The sequence below is a fragment of the Nycticebus coucang genome, chromosome 11, assembly GCF_027406575.1.
Source record: "Nycticebus coucang isolate mNycCou1 chromosome 11, mNycCou1.pri, whole genome shotgun sequence".
NCBI lineage: Eukaryota > Metazoa > Chordata > Mammalia > Primates > Lorisidae > Nycticebus > Nycticebus coucang.
Window position 1 is genome coordinate 113759232 of NC_069790.1, and position 19553 is coordinate 113778784.

Genomic DNA, 19553 nt, shown 5'->3' on the forward strand with positions numbered 1-19553 from the left:
TGGCTATAGCAACACATGTATATAACTCCTAGGACTTTGATTTTTCATTCTCTTGACAGAGAAGATCTTCCTGGGCTGCAATCTGTCATGCAAAGGAGAGGAACAAATCTAACAGAGTCATAAATATTTGTTTAAAGAATAGATTTAATTTAATAAAGAGAAACACACAATCACACTGTCAGCAAAAGCAAGTCTCCCCATCATCCAAGAGAGGAGTTCCAGGGTCAGGACATATCCAGGACATGCCTGGGGTTCTGTGCTATTGGAGGGGATCCTTTCCATTGTGGGTCTTCCTGTGTGCTTTATGCCATAAGACAAGGGTGAGCAAGTGGATATGTCAATAAGAAAATAAGCCGGCTCCTTGGTGCCAAGAAGTCTGATGTGAGGGTGTCAGTTATTTATAGGAATGGTCTAGAATCATTATAAAATATTACCCTTCCTTGGGAACTGTGGAGCCCTGTGCTCTTGGGGGGTCTGTAATATAGTATCACTGCACCTGCAGTTAGAAGGACTCAAAAATAGCAAACATTGTCATGTAACCCAGTGCTACGGGCTCCCCATCATTCAGATCAGCCGGTGTCTTCCTGAGTTCTCCCACCTCTTGACAGGTGGTGGCCCCTAGGAAAGTCCTGATCATCCTAGTGATCCAAGATATTTTTTGAATGGCATCAATTCTTTAACTGACTATGCAGTTATCAAGAAAATGTGATCTAGTGTTGTGGTCAGTAATGAGCTCCCACAGTGGGGTCCTCTGACTCTAGAGATTAGAGGAGAAGTGGCTGCAGCTAAAGCTACACACAGGAGGACACATAGGCACAGAATAAGGGGAAAGAAACCATCTCTGTCAGCTAGGGAAGAACTGCTGTACCTTCTGAGGTACTGACCATTGTGAGAAACTCTGACCCTAAGAAAATAAGGAAGGACAAGCTGGCTCTTTTCCTAGACTCGGACATTCTAGATGAATGCTGATTTTTTTTTTTTTTCATAAGAAAACAAACTTTGGCTCAACAAGGAAAGATCATAAGTCAGGAGGTGATTTACCTTGTGGATTTACCTGGCAGCTCTTTCACTTCCGGGATCTGCTTATAAGAAGTGTGCTGGGCACCTGGGCCACCACTCTCTGGACACAGCACCTTCTGTTGGGCCACCACTTCGCTGGACACAGCACCTTCTGTTTCCTCCAGCATGCGCTCTCTCCAGCTCCTACTCAGGGCCGGTGTTGCCACCCTGCTTCTGGTTCTCTGCCTGCATCTGGAGATCAGCAAAGCTCAGGAATACACGTGAGCAATGCCTTTGTCCTCCACAAAAACCTTTGCAGGCAGTGCTCCTCTCCTGATCTGTAAATCTACACATCCCTCTCTGAAGATTTTTGTCAACTTCCCAGAACTCTAGCTCCAGGAGCTCTCTGGGGCCTCCTTCCAGGTCCACTTCTCTCCTCTCTGCTTCTTCATTGCCTGTGGGACTAAGGCTCCAATGTTCCTATAGACTGTAATTGACAATTAGTCTTACTCCTATACTCTGATCTATGTCCTATTCATAATCTACACCTTTGTTCAGCTTTCTGTTCAGTATGCTTTACCTTCTTGTAGGGACAAGGAGATAGTGCTGTCCCCCTCACAAAAGTTCACTGAAAGATCAATTCACAATTAAGGCAGATTAATAAGAGAAATATTTATTTTCAAATACCATGCACATGGGGAGAATCACAAGAGTGATTACCCCATAGCTCAGAGATGGTCAGATATTTTTATACACATTATACATACCTTCTAGAAGGGAAGCATGTGGAGTACAGGTGCAACAAGTGGTTGCTAGGGAGAATAAATAGCTGGGGGAAACAGATTGACTTGTGAATCAACCTGAGAGTAAGGTATTATGTTTTAAATGATTTGGGCCAGTTCTGATTGCATTCTTGATTTTCTTTCCTGCAATATACTGAGGAAACAGGGAGAGGAAATGAAGCCAGCTGCCCCCTTTAATCTTTTGATCAGGTCAGTCTGATTTTTGCAGATAGATGGACAGCCCCTTCCAATGCTTCCTGATCTAGAATGACTTTTAATTCAAAATATTCTTTATACCAAGGAGTTATATTTTGGGGTGAAATTTCCTTAGCGCTTTCATTTCCCCTGTCTGGAACCTGCTTACAAATTCAACATATTAAAAGCTGAGTCAGTAGCTATTAAGAGAAATTGGGTTATCAGTATAGTAACAACAGATCTGAAAAGAGAGGATCATAAATGAGAATGAGAATAAATACTCCATAGAAAAGAACAGATCTGAGCACATTTCTCCATACTCCATTAATTCCCATTAACAATCAGTCTTCTATTCTTGGAAATAGGTCTTCATTACTCTGATAGAGAATATTTACCTTGTCCTTTAAGAAATGTAGATCACAGCCTCTACTTCACTCTGAGTGGCAAGCATTTTCACCAATAATCCGGCAGGCTCTTCCCCATTGGGCTGTCAGGGCATCTTGGAGGTAGTGATTTTCAAATACAACTGGGCTGCTGCTAACTTCTAATTGAAGTGCTCTTAATGTTTGCATGGCAACACTGAACTCTTGTTCTATTATCTTGGAAAGATTCAAAGTTGTCTTTTCAATTGTATGAGTGTGAAATGCCGGGCAAAGAATCCTGAACACAAAAAGGGCTTAGAATTGTAATATGTAAGTGAATTTTTTTTATAATATCACATCTAGTATGTTTTCTTGGTACCACTTTGTGAATGGAAGAGTCCAATTGCATAATTTTGCTGGCATTTAGAGTGAGTGGAGAACCTGGTAACAGAGGATGTGAGATAATTAGGTCTTTAACATCCTGACCATCTAGAAGGGAACCACTTGTACACTTTATCACCACACGCAATAAAAACACTAGTGTAATTCACATATAGGGTTAGGCTGGAAACTCTGATCTCGCAGTCTGGAGTTTGCTGTACCTCTGATTCCTCACTGGCACTTCCATATCTCCAGTGTCCATGTAGCCCTGTCAGTCTATGGGAACAGCATACGTTACAAAATATTTGATATTAAAGGCCAGTTCTGGTAGTCCAACAGGTTGGTATTATCATTTAACTAAGTGAGTCCAGACTTTTTCTCTGTCCATATGCAATCCCTAGTGTCTGGCAACTTAACAAGAGAAGCAAGTGAGCTACACCAGTTGCACAGGCCTGGTTTGTGAACTGCCCAGAATATCTGGTGATTTGACAATCATTGACATCATAAGGGTTAGTGTCAGCACCATCTAAGAGGTACAAGAATGCCATCTGTGAAATCAAACTGTAGGTTCTGATCACCAGAGGGCATCCAGCATTGTCCCTGTTTTTCGTTGTTGTTTTGGTTTTTGTTTTTCAGTTTTTGGCCGGAGCTGGGTTTGAACCTGCCACCTCTGGCATATGGGGCCAGCACCCTACTCCTTTGAACCACAGGCACTATCCCCATCCCCATTTTCAATGTAGAGGAAATAATTCCTTTCTAGCAACTTTATCTAGGCAACACACAATTCTTGAGCTTCCACAGAAGTTTTTTGTGTGTCCAGTTATCTCATCAAGAGGAGAAGCAGCATAGTGATTCTTCTCTGACTGTGGTGTCACATCTTGTCATGCATTCATCTTCTGGACTGATTCCACCAGACACTCACACTGAGTCCTCCTTTGTATGGTCTGATGTTGGCATAACTAATTGTTAGATTGACTAGTTAGTGTGGTCAGGGTGTGAAAGACTGGTATGAAGAGATGGCAGATCTGTGCCTGTCATGTTGGAAGAACAGTAAAGGTAAGAACAGGGCATAATTTGAAAGAAAAGCCACAGTAGAAGATAAAAGGAAGACAGGTTAGATTGAGACAGTTTCCACTTGACTTCCAATGTAGAGTTCTTGAACGGGAAAGCTAAAAAGAAGAGACATTTAAAAAGGACCGCTGGGGAGAATTTAAAAGGCTAAAAGGAATTTATAGATGATAAATGGGTTTCTTGATCCATGGTCTTGGAGAAATCTGTCTACTTTGCAAAGGCTGTCTGTTCAGAGGCCTGGGAGCTGGCCCTGGAAAACCTTATGTTCTGGTGACCTGTAGGGGTCATCCTCTGATTGTCTCAGGGTAATTGACATGGCCCCAGTAAATCCAGAAGGACTTGCCTTTCACTTTTATAGCAGTGAGAGTCTTGGTTAACAATACTTCACATAGGCCTTCCCAGAGGGGTGACAATGCATGTGTGCTCTAAAACTTTGAAACGTGGTCTCATGGTCAAACAAGATGACAAGTCCTGTCAGTTGGTGAAGACCATGCTCCTCTCATATGCTGATGACAGGCTCCACCCTTATCAGTGTCTGCATGTAGCAGCCATGATTTCAAGCTGCTCACTTAAATCCCTGTAGTACCCACTCAGTTTAGGAATAGAAGGGTTATAGATTCTGGTAGCCATGGGTGACAAAAGGAGTTTAACACATCTCCTAAATAGAGAATTTCAGACTTTTGTAAGAGCCAAAGGCAATGTTTCTGGTAATTTAAGTGTAGAGTCTTGACATATTTTTCTGAAAGACTTTTCGTTTCTAGACTTTTATATTCCACTTGCCCCGAAGCTTGAGGGTGACATGGAGTATGAACTTCTAATGAGTACCCCAGAGCCTTTACAAGTACATAGTTTAAACCAGTCCCTTGATATGACTCAATCCATAAAGGAAAACCAAAATAAAGAAAAACATCAGTTCCTTTTTCTTTTTATCACTGGTGTAGCATCATCACACCTACTTAAGCAACATTCAGTATGTCCACTAATCACATAAACAATAACCAGACACTGAGAAAATCCTAAATCTAGAGATCAATTTATAAAACCAATGTGGAGTGCCAAAAGGGACAGTCTGAGCTTTTGGAGGCCAGCTTCCTCCAGAGATTTGGTAAGATTTGCTGTTTGTAAATCTCAGTGGTACACTAGGAAATAATTTAGTCAGAGATAGTGTATATCTCAGGACCATACCAACTATTATATTAATATTTTTCTTAATTATCCTACATTTATACATGTGTCTCATATGATGGGAGATAAGTTCAAGTCAAATAGTTAAAAGAAAAGAGAGCCACAGGAAATCTACTCTCTGCTGTCTGTGGCATGGCCAGAGGCCCTGTCCTGGGGGAAGCTGTTGAGGGTATGGAAGCTGGTGTCATTGAGACAAGTGTCCTGAGAAACCATGCATAGAGATAGGGTCAGATCCAGTGACACTCCACTTAGCCCTGAGGAGTAGCAAGTTGTTGAAATAAACTATGAAAATTGGAGGGTCCAATCATCCAGTTTGCCTAGGACTTCCCTGATTTTAGCATTCAAAGTCCCTCATTCCAGGAAATCTTTCAGTCCTGAAGGGAAATCCCAGGGAAACTTGCTCTTTTCCCCTAGGTTGGTTCGCTGAAAAGATCAACTCACAGTTATAGTACATTAATAAGAGAAAGGTTTATTTCCAAATACCATGTACATGGGGGGAACTACAAGAATGATTCCCGACGTTTCAGTGATAGTCAGTAGCTTTTAAAAGTGCCTTTTAGAAGGGAGAGGGGAGAGAAACTGATAAGTATACGTGCAGCAAGTGGTTGCTAAGAGGGGATGGGTGGATGGAAGGAAACAGATTGATTAGCAAATTAATCTGAGAGATAGGTATTGTGCTTCAAATGACCTTAGAGCCAGGTCTATTAGCATGTGATAAGGAGTCCAGAAGCCCCTTTTCTGATTCTAAATCAGGTTACTCAGGTTGTTTTCTTTTTTTTTTGGCTTTGCTTCTATGAAGCTGATGTTTGTTTTTGTTTGTTTGTTTTTCTTTTAATTGTTGGGGATTCATTGAGGGTACAAGAAACCAGGTTACACTGATTACATTTGTTAGGTAAAGTCCGTCTTACAATCATGTCTTGCCCCCAAAAGGTGTGGCACACACCAAGGCCCCACCCCCCTTCCTCCTTCCCTCTCTCTGCTCTTCCTTTCCCCACCCCTCTCTCCTTCTTTCTCTCTGCTATCCCCTTCCCCCACTCCCACCCTGTCATTAATTGTCATTAAGTGTCCTCATATCAAAATTGAGCACATAGGATTCATGCTTCTCCATTCTTGTGATGCTATACTAAGAATAATGTGTTACACTTCCATCCAGGTTAATACAAAGGCTGTAAAGTCTCCATTTTTTTAATGGCTGAATAGTATTCCATGGTATACATATACCACAGTCTGTTAATCCATTCCTGGGTTGGCGGGCATTTAGGCAGTTTCCACATTTCAGGTTACTCAGGTTTTAAAGAGGAGCAGTGGTGGTGCTTTCTAATCAAAAATGGCCTTTTCACTGAAAATATTCTTTATACCAAGGAATCATTTTTGGGGGTGAAATTTCCTTAGCTCCTTCATTCCTATCAGTCTTAAACTCATTCACAAATAGGAGAGATTTTGAAGGCATCTTCACACCCCTTTTCTGTGCACTGAGCAACAGAGCAATTGCTGAGATGTTTGGCCCTAGGAACATGGAGCTATGAGCATTGTGGACTAAGAAACTGCATTACCTCTGTCCTACCCAATCCCAAAGGGGCAGACTTGAAGTTCCTAGTGTCAATAGAAAAGAAGTCAAATTGTAAAATAATTTAAAGGTTTATTTTGAGGACCATGGTGCAGAGCCATGCCAAAGAAACCTTGGGCAAGTGGATTGTCTGTGGTTAGGTTACAGTTTGGGTTTATACATTTCAGGGACACAGGAATTATAGGTAAAGTCATAAATCCATATATAGAGGGTATACATTAGTTTGACCTTAAAAGGTGGGACATCTCAAGGGGGTGAGGGAATTACAAGTTATAGGTGGCTATGAAGATGCTTTGATTGATAATTGATTAAAGAAATGAAGCTTTGTCTAAAGGCTTAGAATGCTTTAAGTTAAGATAAGAAAATCTATTAATTAATTAGAGACAAGCATAAACCCAGACTCAATTGTTATGTATATTGAGGACCTGTAGGAGTTAATGAGTGACAAAGAATATCTCCAAGAAGGGAAGGAGGCATGATATGAGGAGGCATGTCTGACCTCCCTTCTCATGGCTCAGTTTTAAAGTATCCCCTTGGCCAAGAAAGAGTCCATTCAGTCAGCCAGTAGGGGAAGGAGGGAGCCTTAGGACTGTATTTTAGTTCACACGCTGGGAAAGTGAAAGTAACTCTTCTGGCCCTGAACCCAGTCCTCTCATTGACTGAGAAGGACTATTTCACCATTCTTTCCGCCTCCATTTCCTTTTCCTCTCATGTGGTCATGTGTGGTCTGAATGTGGAGTGGTATATAAAGCTCCAAAATTTGCAAATCCCCTAACAAGCTGAATAGATACAAATTACAAATTACTATCCTGGAATTAAACAAAGAGGATCTTCAAAGATGATCCTCTATACAGACTCCTTCGCGGAATTCAGATGTTTGCTGGGTTAATATGATTCTGTTGATAGGACATTTTCTTCTACTGATGACTTGAACCATCCATCCCACTCAGCAGACAATCAGCAGAACTTGTAGGATATTATTCGAAAATGACATGTGGTATTGTACTTTTTCTTTCTTATAAATTTTTTTTGTCAACGGAAAATTCTCAGTTTTAAATATGTCCTACTTGCTTCATTAAATAAAACTAAATCTGTACAAGGCAACCACACCAATCAACACAAAACTTCTGAAGATTCTAATACTGAACAACTGACCTAACACCATCCCTAAGCTTCCCCCCCACCATCCCTAAGCTTCCCCCCCACCCCTAACCTGGCTCCCCGCCATGGATTGGTCTCTAATTTCTGTGCTCTGCTTCTTTCATTCCAGACCAAAAAAGCCATTGATGATGAGCATGGAAATAAATAAAAGTAAGGACACAGATAATGAAATCCTGTTAAATGTCACAATTAAAACAGAGCTGAATGAATGTATGGTGGTAAGTAAAGCTTGGGGCATGACCTAAAAAAAAAAAACTCCAGCCACTTGATTATGAGTACAGTTTAATTAATCTGTCGCTTTAATATTGTGTATTATACTTAATAAAAAGTCCCCTATATGTTATGCTACTTGGGCCTCATAACTGTAGGAGTGGGGCAGACAACTTTCAGTTTTACAGATGAAGAAATCCTGATCTACAGAGGTCTAGGAAAGATGAGAAAGAGAACGGAGGAATGAGAAATGAGAAGAACAGAGAATAGAAAACAGTATAAGAGCTGGTGAAAAAACAGTAAGAGTTCCTCAAGGTCTGGAACATGATGAGTTTTGGTGGGTGGGTAGGGGGTCCTCAGAAGAAAAAACAAAATGTAGTCCCATTCAGTAGGCTGAGGCAGGTATGGGAAGATAAGGATGGATGGGCAAGATAAGATTCTTCCTCCCCAGTAAGCTCAGTGGGAGTATGCTTTCATTTTGCCTTTCTTCTGCTCTTTGCTCTGGGTCACCAGCACTTGACTCTTATTTCAGTCTCTTTTTTTTGACAAGGAATTCACACACCTCTCCTTTTCCATCAGTTCATTTCAGCTGTTGAGGGAACTCCAATCTCTGGACCAGAGATTCTCATATGGTAATGTGCATAAAATTCCCCTGGAGATCTTGATAGTGCAGGTTCTGATTCAGCAGATTTGAGGAGAGGTCAGAACTTCTAAAATTCTAACAAACTCCCTGGGAACACGGAAGCTGTGCCCAAAGGACATACTTTGAGCAGCCTGCTGTTAGAGCATTATTCCTCTTGCCTAGCTTCTGTGGGCCACAAGAAAAAGAGGCCTGGTATTAACTCACAGAGACTCTTCCCTGGGACACTGATTGTGTGTCCTTCTCTTTTTGGGCAATGATCTTCTCAGGTATCACAGACACACAATCTGTGCCTTGTCAACTACCTGTGTTCTAGGGCCACCATCTATGTGTCCCCTATCCTCCTTGCTTCCTGCTCCAGACCCTTTTTGAAGGACACCCTCTGTTGAGCAGCACAGGTATCTCCCCACAGCATGACTTTCTTAATTCAAATGAGATTTAGGGATAATGATTAAGTAGGAAACAAAATTGGGAAGATAAAGGCTGTAATTCATTAAAACACATACTAAAAATATCGCATATCCATAAGAGAAAGATTCTTGATCATGGTGTAATGACTACCGTGGCCACTTTGTCAAATTTTTCTGTTTTCAGTTCAAGAATCTGAACCATGTATACAATTTGGGGTATAAGGGAGGCTGGATCATAATTTTTCAGTTTTGCATTTTGTAATAACCACAGTTGAGAATGAGAATGTATAAATAACGTGTACATAAAATTCAGACGACAATGATAGTTTTTGGTGATAGTAGGTCAGGGGTATGTTTCCACCCTGAAAATATGATAGGTATAATGAAATGAGTTTGAATCAACAAAATGACATGTGATAAAATTTTATGCTATTGTGATTAATAAAAGTATGCAGTCAAGAATCATGCTAGTACAATAAAATAAAGCAATCTTTTCAAAACCTACCCAAGGACAAGATAGGTCTACTATCCAACTACAGCCTAAGAAATTCCTCAGACTAAGTGATTATGCAAACTAGAAAGAATTTATGGGAAAGGAAAATTTGTTAGTTCTAATCAGCCAATTTTTATTGATAGCTTTCAGTAACAAGCTTTTGATTTAGAAGTATAGCTATAAAAAATCTTTTACGTTTTTAAAACTTTGGTAAAATGTAATTTGGTTAGATAACTGCAAAATTTTTTCCACCTTATCCTCATTGTCTATTAGTTATAATATTTTGCAACTGAATTTTTGATAAAATGAGGTCTTAGACTCACATTTATTTATTTCAGAATAGAATAGAATAGATTATACCCACTATCATGTATTTAAGTGTGAAGATTGTAAAGTCTTTTAAGGCTGGAAAAAACTTGTTGTAACCCACAATGCTTACACATTTGAGTACTAGGGACAATTTGGCTGGTCTCACAAAGTCTATGGAATGCTTATTAGAAAATTGCTTCTAAACTCATAAAGTACATTGGATTACATAGGAAAACTACCACATTGAATAGCAGTGCTAAAATTATTAAAAAACAATCTGTAATACAGTAATATATATGTTCTTTATTAACACATTAGCTGGAAAGGCAGTAAACTTAAAATACAGACACATTTTATTTCATGAAGGCATTATTTGTCTGTGTTTGGCTGCTAGTTAGCTTGAAGAAGTACATGAAACTGTCTTCTGGTCTTCAACTTTTTATTTTGATTATACAAGTAGTGAAGTTTGTGATTCATAAAAATATATTGTGAATGTAGTAAAAAGCTAAACAAAGCAAGGGTAGATTTCTCTAAAGAAACAATAGAATTTCCCAAGGCATTCTGAGTAAAAACTCTAATAGCGAGAACACTTGATTTCATTGTTTGGGCCCCAAGGGATAGGCTGTGGAACTGCCAGGTATCTGAGCCAGTTTCAGGAGGTGGGCAGATGGCCAGCAAGCCTGATGGCCTCAGCCATAAACAAGCAGGCACTCTGACAACTGCCATATGTTCCAGGTGGTGATGAGTGCAGGCAGTGTGTCAAGGTATCTAAATCTGTAAAGTGGTATGACCATATCCATGTTTCTCCTCGTGATAAAATCACATCTACTAATGCTACTGTGGTTCCTTGATGACATTCGTAACTGAAAGAACACAAAATTTCACTTAGAGGCTAGTAAAAGATTCATTTTTTCCCCCCCATTTGAGTTCACAGACTCTAATTCTATCTCTATATCCCTTTGGGGTATAACACAGGATAAAACTTCTGTGTTAACATGAACTAGACAAAATTTTCCTAACTCCACTGAAATTTACATATATAATAATACGGGGTTTTAAGTTGAAAAGTACTCCCAAGATAAAAGAAATTTCTATCCTTGTGCCCAGCTTAGTGCATCATTGTTTTCACTTCACAACTGTGGAAAGTGTAAGTAAGAGGTGTAACATTAATCAGCAAAGGTCACAAAATTAGGGAGGAGCATGACTGGGCCTTGGTCACGGCCCTGACAACAAGGCCTGGCCTTTGCTCCTTACCACCAAGTGTCCAGGCTGCAGTTCTACAGTTCCACCAGTTCACAGAGTAAAAGTCAATGTAGGTCAATGCCTGAAAGGTCTGACTGGTGACAAAGGTCAGCCCACCTCCCAGACAGCTGGCCAACCCAGGATAAGCTCCCCTGCCCTGAGGATTCCCTTGCATCTTCCTTTCCCCTCCCAGGCCTCATGCCCATATCATTAAGGCAGGAGTTTGAGGGTATGAGGAGAGGGAACATTCTTACGTAGACTCAGGTCCTGAAATAATACTGGCAAAACAGCCATCTCCAGAACTTGGGTCCACCTCCACTGCTCTGCTCCCTCCAGCTTCTTCCTCTCTTCCCCTACTCTTCCCTTCCCATCCCATTCCCCACACTGACACCTGGTTCTTGCTCTTCTCTCATTCTCTTCTCACCAGGTTAAAACCTACCTCGGTAGCAACGTCTCCATGGAGGGTGAATTCACCTACCGATATACTTACTGCCTCTGTAAAGATGCTCCAAAGAACTTATACTGGCAATTTGAGGTCAAAGGTAAGTGCATATGTTGTCCTAAGGAAGGGCTGTCCACCAGGAAGGAAAAGCTGTACACAGAAATGTGGCTCCAGAATGGCAACCGGAACAGAACCCCAGCAGGGGAAGGATGGGCGGGTCAGGGAGGAAAGGAGGGTGAGAGAAAAGAGGTAACTGTACCCAGGTTCCAAGAGGGAGGACTGTATGTAAAAAGCTAATATGGGAGCCAGATTTGCAAAGGAATTGGGGAAACTGAACCTTAGTGGGCAGGTTCCTGATACTAGTAGAAAAGACAGGATACAGCTGGAGTATCTGAGAGATGGATTTTTGTCTGCATCATTTTCAGGCCCTATGAAAATTGTAGCAGTATCTGACATTACTCGGGAACCAGGCATCTGCCCTAATGAAGATGCCGTGATCCCCATCAAAGCAAACCGGTATTTTATCTATGACACCTTAGAAGTACAATGATAATGGAAATTCTTGTCTGTTTACCACACACAGGTGGTCTCCTCTGAGGAAACTTGGCTGGAATATCTGTTTTTGTCTGTAAAATAAACTTCTTACAAGCTTCTCTGTGTGCTGTCATGTATTTTCTACCCCCAAAGAGCCCCAGAGTGCCCCAAATTTCTGGAATATGTGGCCGCTAAAGATCTTTTACTGAGGAAATTCTATGTGTTCTCACTTCTTATAAGTATGAAAAGAGGAAGAAGAAATAGGAAAGAAAGAACCCATTTTCTTGGAGGGAAAAAGCAGTGGCCTCAAAATTCCTGGCCAAGGAGTGGAAGAGCCAGCATGGGAACCCACACCTCCCTGCTACATAGCTCCTCTGCCAGAAGAGCCAGGAGATCCCAGGAGATGAGAAACATCATGGAAATAGCAGCGTCAAAGACTAGCCTCATTTCCAGAGCACAATGGCTCCATGTGGCCAGGGGCTAACATATTAGATGGTGCAGATATCAACATTCCCACTATCTCAGAAAGTGCTATTGAACAGAGCAGACCCACAGCCTTAGCAGAGAAGGCTTACTGCCAACCTTGGTCATAAAGGAGCACACAAACTCTACAACCACCACCACCATTGCCACTACTATCCCAATACTATTAAAAAATTCAGAGACAGATCGATATCTCTCTCTCTCTCAACAACTTTTCTCATGAAGTTTACTACTGACTGCCTCATTCTTTTCCATTCCTTCAGCAAACTGCCTTTCAAATTGATTTAGCACTCCCTGAGGAGGGACATTTCTTAAATTTCTTAATACTTAGCTGAAATACTACTTTACCCCACAAAAGTAATTTACAACCTGCTGAGTATATGTGGAAGTCTCTCAGAGGAAATAGCAGAATTGCAGAGAGAGAATAACTAGGTAGAATAGTTTGGGTGTTCATCAGAAACAAATAAAAATCCAGAAAGCTTCTATAAAATCAACCAAGCACATCTAAGCACTTTATCTGTGGTCCTTGGTGTGTGTTTAATGCCTAAGAACTCCAGAATGCCAGCTTTAAGACAGGGCCAGTCTTTAAGCCCCAGAGATAGAAGCATAACATTTTGCCTTGACACTGTGATATATAGGGGTCCATGAATTTCTTCTTGAAACAAAAGAATTAAGGGTTAAAAAAAAAAAAAGTGGACTTATTATGAGAGGCAGCCATATCATGGTCAACCTGGCAGAAATAAGGGCAGAATGGTGGCACAGCCAAATCTCATTCTGATCCCTTCTCTAGGAGTCAGAAGCCAGGAAGAACCTAGAAAACTTCCAGACTTTTTCATGCAATTACAAATGTATGTGCCTGCATATCTAAACACATGTTGTTGGGGAGAGTCAGAACAGGCAGATTTTGTCTTCTTAAGAGAAGGGGACATTATGTCTACCAAATATCACAAACATGTAAGTCCATTTTTCCCTTTCTGCATAAATATGGGAATGAAGCAACTAACTGTTGTACCCAGTTCAAGTTAAATCTCAAGAGGCTCCTTCATGATGAATTAGATTTGGTTACCCTTTAATCTTCCCTCTCCAAATGTAAAGAGGTCATGAAATAAGGAATAAAAGAAAAACAAACAAACAAAAATAAGGCAAAATCAAAAAGAGGCAAGACCAGATAAGCTTTCTGATCCCTATATCTATTCCTTTAACAAACGTGGATAGCTGGATATTGTACAAGTCCAACAACCAGCACGATTTGACATACATAAAACTTAACTCACCATTTTATTCTCCCTCAGCCAAACCTAGTATTTAGAAGGCTGAAGCAGGAGGATTGGTTGAGGTCAGGAATTTGAAACCAGCCTGGACAAGAGTAAGACACTGTCTTTACAAAACACAGAAAAATTAGGTGACATAGTGGCACGTGCCTATACCTGTGGTCCCAGCTTCTAGGAAGGCTTAGGAAGGAGAATCACTTGAGCCCAGGAGGTTAAGGTGATAGTGAGCTATGAGCATGCCACTGCACTCTAGCCTATATAAAAAACAGACAAAAGAAGTTGTTCCTGAATTGGAGGCCAAGATGGCAGGCTAGAAGCAGCCCACACATGCCACTCTCAAGGATAACATCAAAAGTTTCAAATAGATCCCCATCTACAGATAGACCCTGTTGGAGAGAGCACTGTAAATTACCAGAAAATTAAAGGAGACATTCAGAGTGAAAAAAGAGGAAAATGGGGAAATCAACTCACAAAGAACAGTAGATACATAGGGGAGATAGGGAAAAGGACAAAGGAGAGAACCCCAGGGCTCCATGCTGTCCCCATTGACAACCCAAGTGTGAGGTATCTCCACCACCAAAATAGACCTCTGTAATGATCAAGGAACTGCTGGAGATGCAGTAACCTGACACTAGACAGTGGGCTCAGTGGGGACACGTTGGTTTCTGGTCCCAAATTGCAACAAGTGGTGCCATTCTGAGCTTATGGTGTAGAGCACCCAGTATACACAGGGATTGTCTTCACTGCAACAGCCTCCACAGTGCCACTCCAGGCCAGAGAGGGAGCAGGGAGAGTAGACACCACTGCACACCCTATGACTGGGAGCTGTGCATACCCCCCACTGGAGAATTCAAACAAACTAGGCACCAATACCACTCAAATGATGCCATGGTAACAGCCTCAGTGGGACGTATGTGCAGCTGGGTATGCCACCATATGGCCCTGCATGCTGCCCAATGGGCCACACCTCTGTGGCACCATATAATACCATGCCTGTGGTCCAGCACTCTGTCATGGACCCATTAGGTACAAGTCACCCCACCCACTGCATGCCACCATTACACCAGGACTTGAGTGGAGTGACTGCCCACAACCCTGACACCCACAGCTACAACTTAGGAAGCCTCACTCAGCAGCCACTACCACTTTTGAGGAAAGACCCAGGCAGAGCAATCTCTCAAAGTACTTTCTTCCAGGTACTCACTCAGCTGCCCCACCCGAGCTTTCAATAGTGGCCTGGGACAAACCTACCACTCCACACAAAAGATCCCCCAGCACCAGCTGGAACTGTGACAATCACAGGGGAACAAAACAATGCAGAATGACAGCATTACAGAATCTCAGAGCACCTGCCTGATCAATTTTCCAGAATAGGACACAAAAGCACCATCTAGGGACTTCTCTTCTTCTTCTCACTAAGTAGCAGAGTTCCCAACAAAGAAGAACAGGTGTATTACAAACATATCCAACCTGAACTGAGAGAAGAGGTTTCAGGTTTAAAAGAGAAAAAAAAAAAAAAAAACTAGCAAAAAATCTCTGGCAACATCAAAAAAGCTACTTACACCACCCCATTGCCCCCACCAAAGGATCACAGTAGATCTACAGCAACTGATCCCAACAAGAAGGAAATTGTCTAAAGGTCAGAAATGGAATTCAGAATATGAATGGCACGTGAGATGAATAGAATTGAAGAGGAAGTAGAAAACCAACACAAAGAAGCCAGAAAAACATTTTAATGAATAAAAAAAAGAAGTCTTGGGTGGTGCCTATGGCTCCGTGGGTAGGGCACTGGCCCCATATACCAAGGGTGGTGGGTTCGAACCTGGCCCCGGCCAGCTAAAACATCAGTGGCAACTGCCACGACAAATAGCCAGGCCTTCTGGCAGGTGCCTGTACTCCCAGCGACTCAGGAGGCTGAGGCAAGAGAATCGCTTAAGCCCAAAAGTTGGAGGTTGCTGCACTCTACCCAGGGTGACATAGTGAGACTCTGTCTCAAAAAAAAAAAAAAGTCTCTAACGAAATAAACTATATAAGAAAGGATATAACAGAACTTGGAGAAACAAAACAGTGATTTAAGGAATTTCAAAATATAGCAGAAAGCTTCAACAATAGGATAGAGAAAAACAGAAGAAGGAATTTCAGAGCTTGAAGATAAAGCTATTGGAATAACACAGTCAATGATGCAGAAAAAATAACAAAGAAGAATGAATAATCACTCAGATAAATATGGGACTTTGCAAAGAGAACCAATATAAAAATTTTAGGTATCCCAGAGGGAGAAGAAGAAAAAGCAAAAAGCATGGAAAACCTTTTTGAGGGAATTATTGAGAAAAATTTACCTGGTATCACCAGAGGTGTGAATATCCAGATACAAGATGGTCAATTAACACTGAGAAGATTCTCAGCAAATAGGGTCTCTCCAAGACACACAGTTACCAGCCTGGCCAAAGTCAAAATGAAGGATAATTTCGTACAAGCTCCAAGATAAAAGCGACAATTAACACACAGAGGAAAAAACCAATCAAGCTAACAGCAGATGTCTCAATAAAAGTTTTCAAGAGGGAAAACAAAATAACAAGGTATCACTGAACATGACACACAGAAAAGCCTCCCACATAATAATACTAACACTGAACATGAGCAGTCGTATTCTTTTAAGACATAGTCTAGCTGAATAGATGAAAAATCATAACCAAAGCAGCCATCTCCAAGAAATCAGACTAACCAGCAAGGATTCACAAAGACTCAAGGTAAAGAGATGGACAAAATATTCCATGCAAATGGAAACAAAAAGCAAGCAAGTGTACTCATTCTCATATCAGATAAAATTGACTTTAAATCAATAATGGTAATAAAAAACAAAGATATAATTATGAAGAGGGGCACTTGTGGAAGAAGACATAACAATCGTAAATACATAGACACCTCAAATTCAAAAGCTACAGATCTAAACAAAGAAATGAACAGTAGCATCATAATTGTCAGAGACTCCAACACCCCACTGATAGAACTGAACATATCATTGAGGAAGAAATTAACAAAGGAATACTGGACTGAAACAGGACTCTAGAACAAATGGGCCTAGAAGACATTTATCAAACACTCTACCCGAAGACTACAGAATATACATTCTTCTTATCAGCATATGGGACACTTTCCAAGACATATTATATTTCAGGCACAAAACAAGTCTCAGCAAATTCAAAAAAATCAAAATCATACAATGTATCTTCTCAGACCACAGCAGAATAAAATTAGAAATCAGTTCCAGCAGAAATTCTCAAATCCTCCCAAAGTCAGCTTGCTGTGAACAATCCTTGAGTCAATAATGAAATTAGATGGAAATCAAAAGATTTCTCAAGCTGAATAACAAAGGAGACACAAACTTTCAAAATCTATAGGGAACAGTAAAAGCAGTGCTAAGGAAATGTTAACAGGCTTAAGTGCTTACATTAAGAAAAAACAGAATTTGCTGTGAGTCCTGTGACATCATGGCACTCTACCTAAGGCAGTAAAGTGAGACTCGGTCTCTACAAAAAAAAAAAAAGAAAGAAAGAAAGAAAAAGAAAAAACAGAATTATCAACCTGATGTCATATCTCAAAAAATGAGAAAAAGACAAACTAAGCAAACTGAAAGCCAGTAGATGAAAAGACATAATAAAGCTCAGAGCATAACTAAACCAAATTGAAACCAAAAAAGAAAATGGAAAAAGTGCAAAGGATCAATAAATCAAAAAATTGGTTCTTTGGAAAGATAAATAAAATTGATAGATCACTAGACAAATTAACCCAAGAAAGAAGAGAAAGTACTCAAGTAAGCTCAATCAGAAATGGAAAAGGAGATATTACAACTGATACCAGCAAAATATAAAATGTCTTCTATGAATACTACAAAATCCTGTATACACACAAATTTGAAACGTAGAGGGAATAGATAAATTCCTGGAAATACGCAACCCCCCAAACCTCAATCAGGAAGAAATAGAAATCCTCAATACACCAGTAATGAGCAGCTAGTGAGCAGTAATAAAAAAAAAAAAAAAAACTCCCAATAAATAAAAAAAGGTCCCAGGCAACATGAATTCACCACATAAACAGGACATGGATTCACCACATACCAGAAACAAAAACAAAGACTATATGATCATCTCAATAGATGCAGAAAAAAAGCATTTGACAAAATCAATCACTTTTCATGATAAAAATCCTCAACAAGCTAGGCAAAGAAGGAATTTCAAAATTATAAAAGTCATATACGATAAACATACAGCCAAATTCATACTGAATCTGGAAGAGTGTTAGGACTACCCTTAAGAAATGAAACAAGACAAACATAGTACTATTCAACAGTACTAGAAGTCCTAGCCAACCAACCAAACTAAAGAAAGAAACCAATTCCAAGAGAACAAAGAAAGGTATAAAAGGCATTTGCATCAGAAAGGAAAGGTCAAAATATCCCTGTTTGTCAATGATATGCTCCAGTATCTAGAAAATCCTAAAGACTCTACCAAAAGACTCCTAGAATTGATAAATAAATCTTTAATTAAAATGTTAGTTTGCCAAATCAGTGAACACAAATCAGTAGCATTACTATATGGTAATAACAGTCAAGCTGAGAATTATTTACAATATCTGCAAAGAAAAGTAAAATACTTAGGTATATGTTTAACTAAGGAAATAAAATAGCTCTGTAAAGAGAACTACAAAACACTGATGAAAGAAATTGTAGATGACACAAACAAATGGAAAAACATCCCCTGCTGTGGGTTGTTAGAGTCAACTTCATTAATATGACGATTCTGCCCAAAGTCATTTACATAGTAAGTGCAATTCTTATCAAAATACCCACCTCTTATTTCAAAGATCTAGAAAAAAATAAAGCCTCCTTTGAAACCATAAGAGCCTGAAATGCCAAAGTGATCTTAAGCAAAAAGAACAAATCTGGAGGCATCACATTACCTGACATCAAATTATACTACAAGACTGTAAGAACCAAAACAACATGGTACTGTTATAAAAGTAGAGAATAGACCAATGGAACAGAAAAGAAAGTTAGAAATACAACCATATAGCTACAACCAACAGATCTTTGACAAAGCAGATAACATATGTGTAAACTAGGGAAATGATGCCCTATTCAATAAATGGTGCTAGGAAAATTAGATAGCCACATGCTGAAAAATGAAGCTAGACCAATATCTCTTACCATTTACAGAAGTTAATTCAAGATGTATTAAAGGTTTAAATGTAGACATGAAACAATAAAAATTCTAGGAGAAAATGTAGGAAAAAATACTCCTAGACACAGGCCTAGGCAAAAAAATGTCTGACTAAGAATCCAAAGGCAAATATAGTAGCAACAAAAACAAATAAATGGGACTTAATGATATTCAAAAGCTTCTATACAGCAAAGGAAATAATAAACAGGGTAGACAGGCAACCAACAGAATGGTAGAAAATATTCATAAACTACAAATCTAATAGAGGACTAATATCTAGAATCCATAAAGAAGTCAAACAAAACAGCAAGAAAAACAAACAACCCCATCAAAAAAATGTGCAAAAGATATGAATAGAATATTTTCAGGTTTGGCACCCATAGTTCAGTGGTTAGGGCACCGACCACATACACCAGGGCTGGTGGGTTCAAACCCAGCCCCGGCCTACTAAACAGCAATGACAACTGCAGCAAAAAAAAAAAAATAGCTGGGCATTGTGGTGGTCACCTGTAGTCCCAGCTACTTCAGAGGCTGAGGCAAGAAAATTGCTTAAGCCCAAGAGTTTGACAAAAACAAACAAACAATAAAAAAACAGTG

General features: G+C 40.0%; 1 protein-coding gene across 1 annotated transcript; it reads left to right on the forward strand.

Moving 5' to 3' along the window:
- Nucleotides 1–1128: 1128 nt before the first annotated feature.
- On the forward strand, nt 1129–12069 carry PIP (prolactin induced protein). The gene is made up of 4 exons (XM_053554035.1): nt 1129–1280; nt 7813–7921; nt 11435–11549; nt 11875–12069. Exons 1-4 carry the CDS (start codon nt 1186–1188, stop codon nt 11997–11999), a joined length of 444 nt encoding a protein of 147 aa, XP_053410010.1. The 5' UTR covers nt 1129–1185; the 3' UTR covers nt 12000–12069.
- Nucleotides 12070–19553: the final 7484 nt, after the last annotated feature.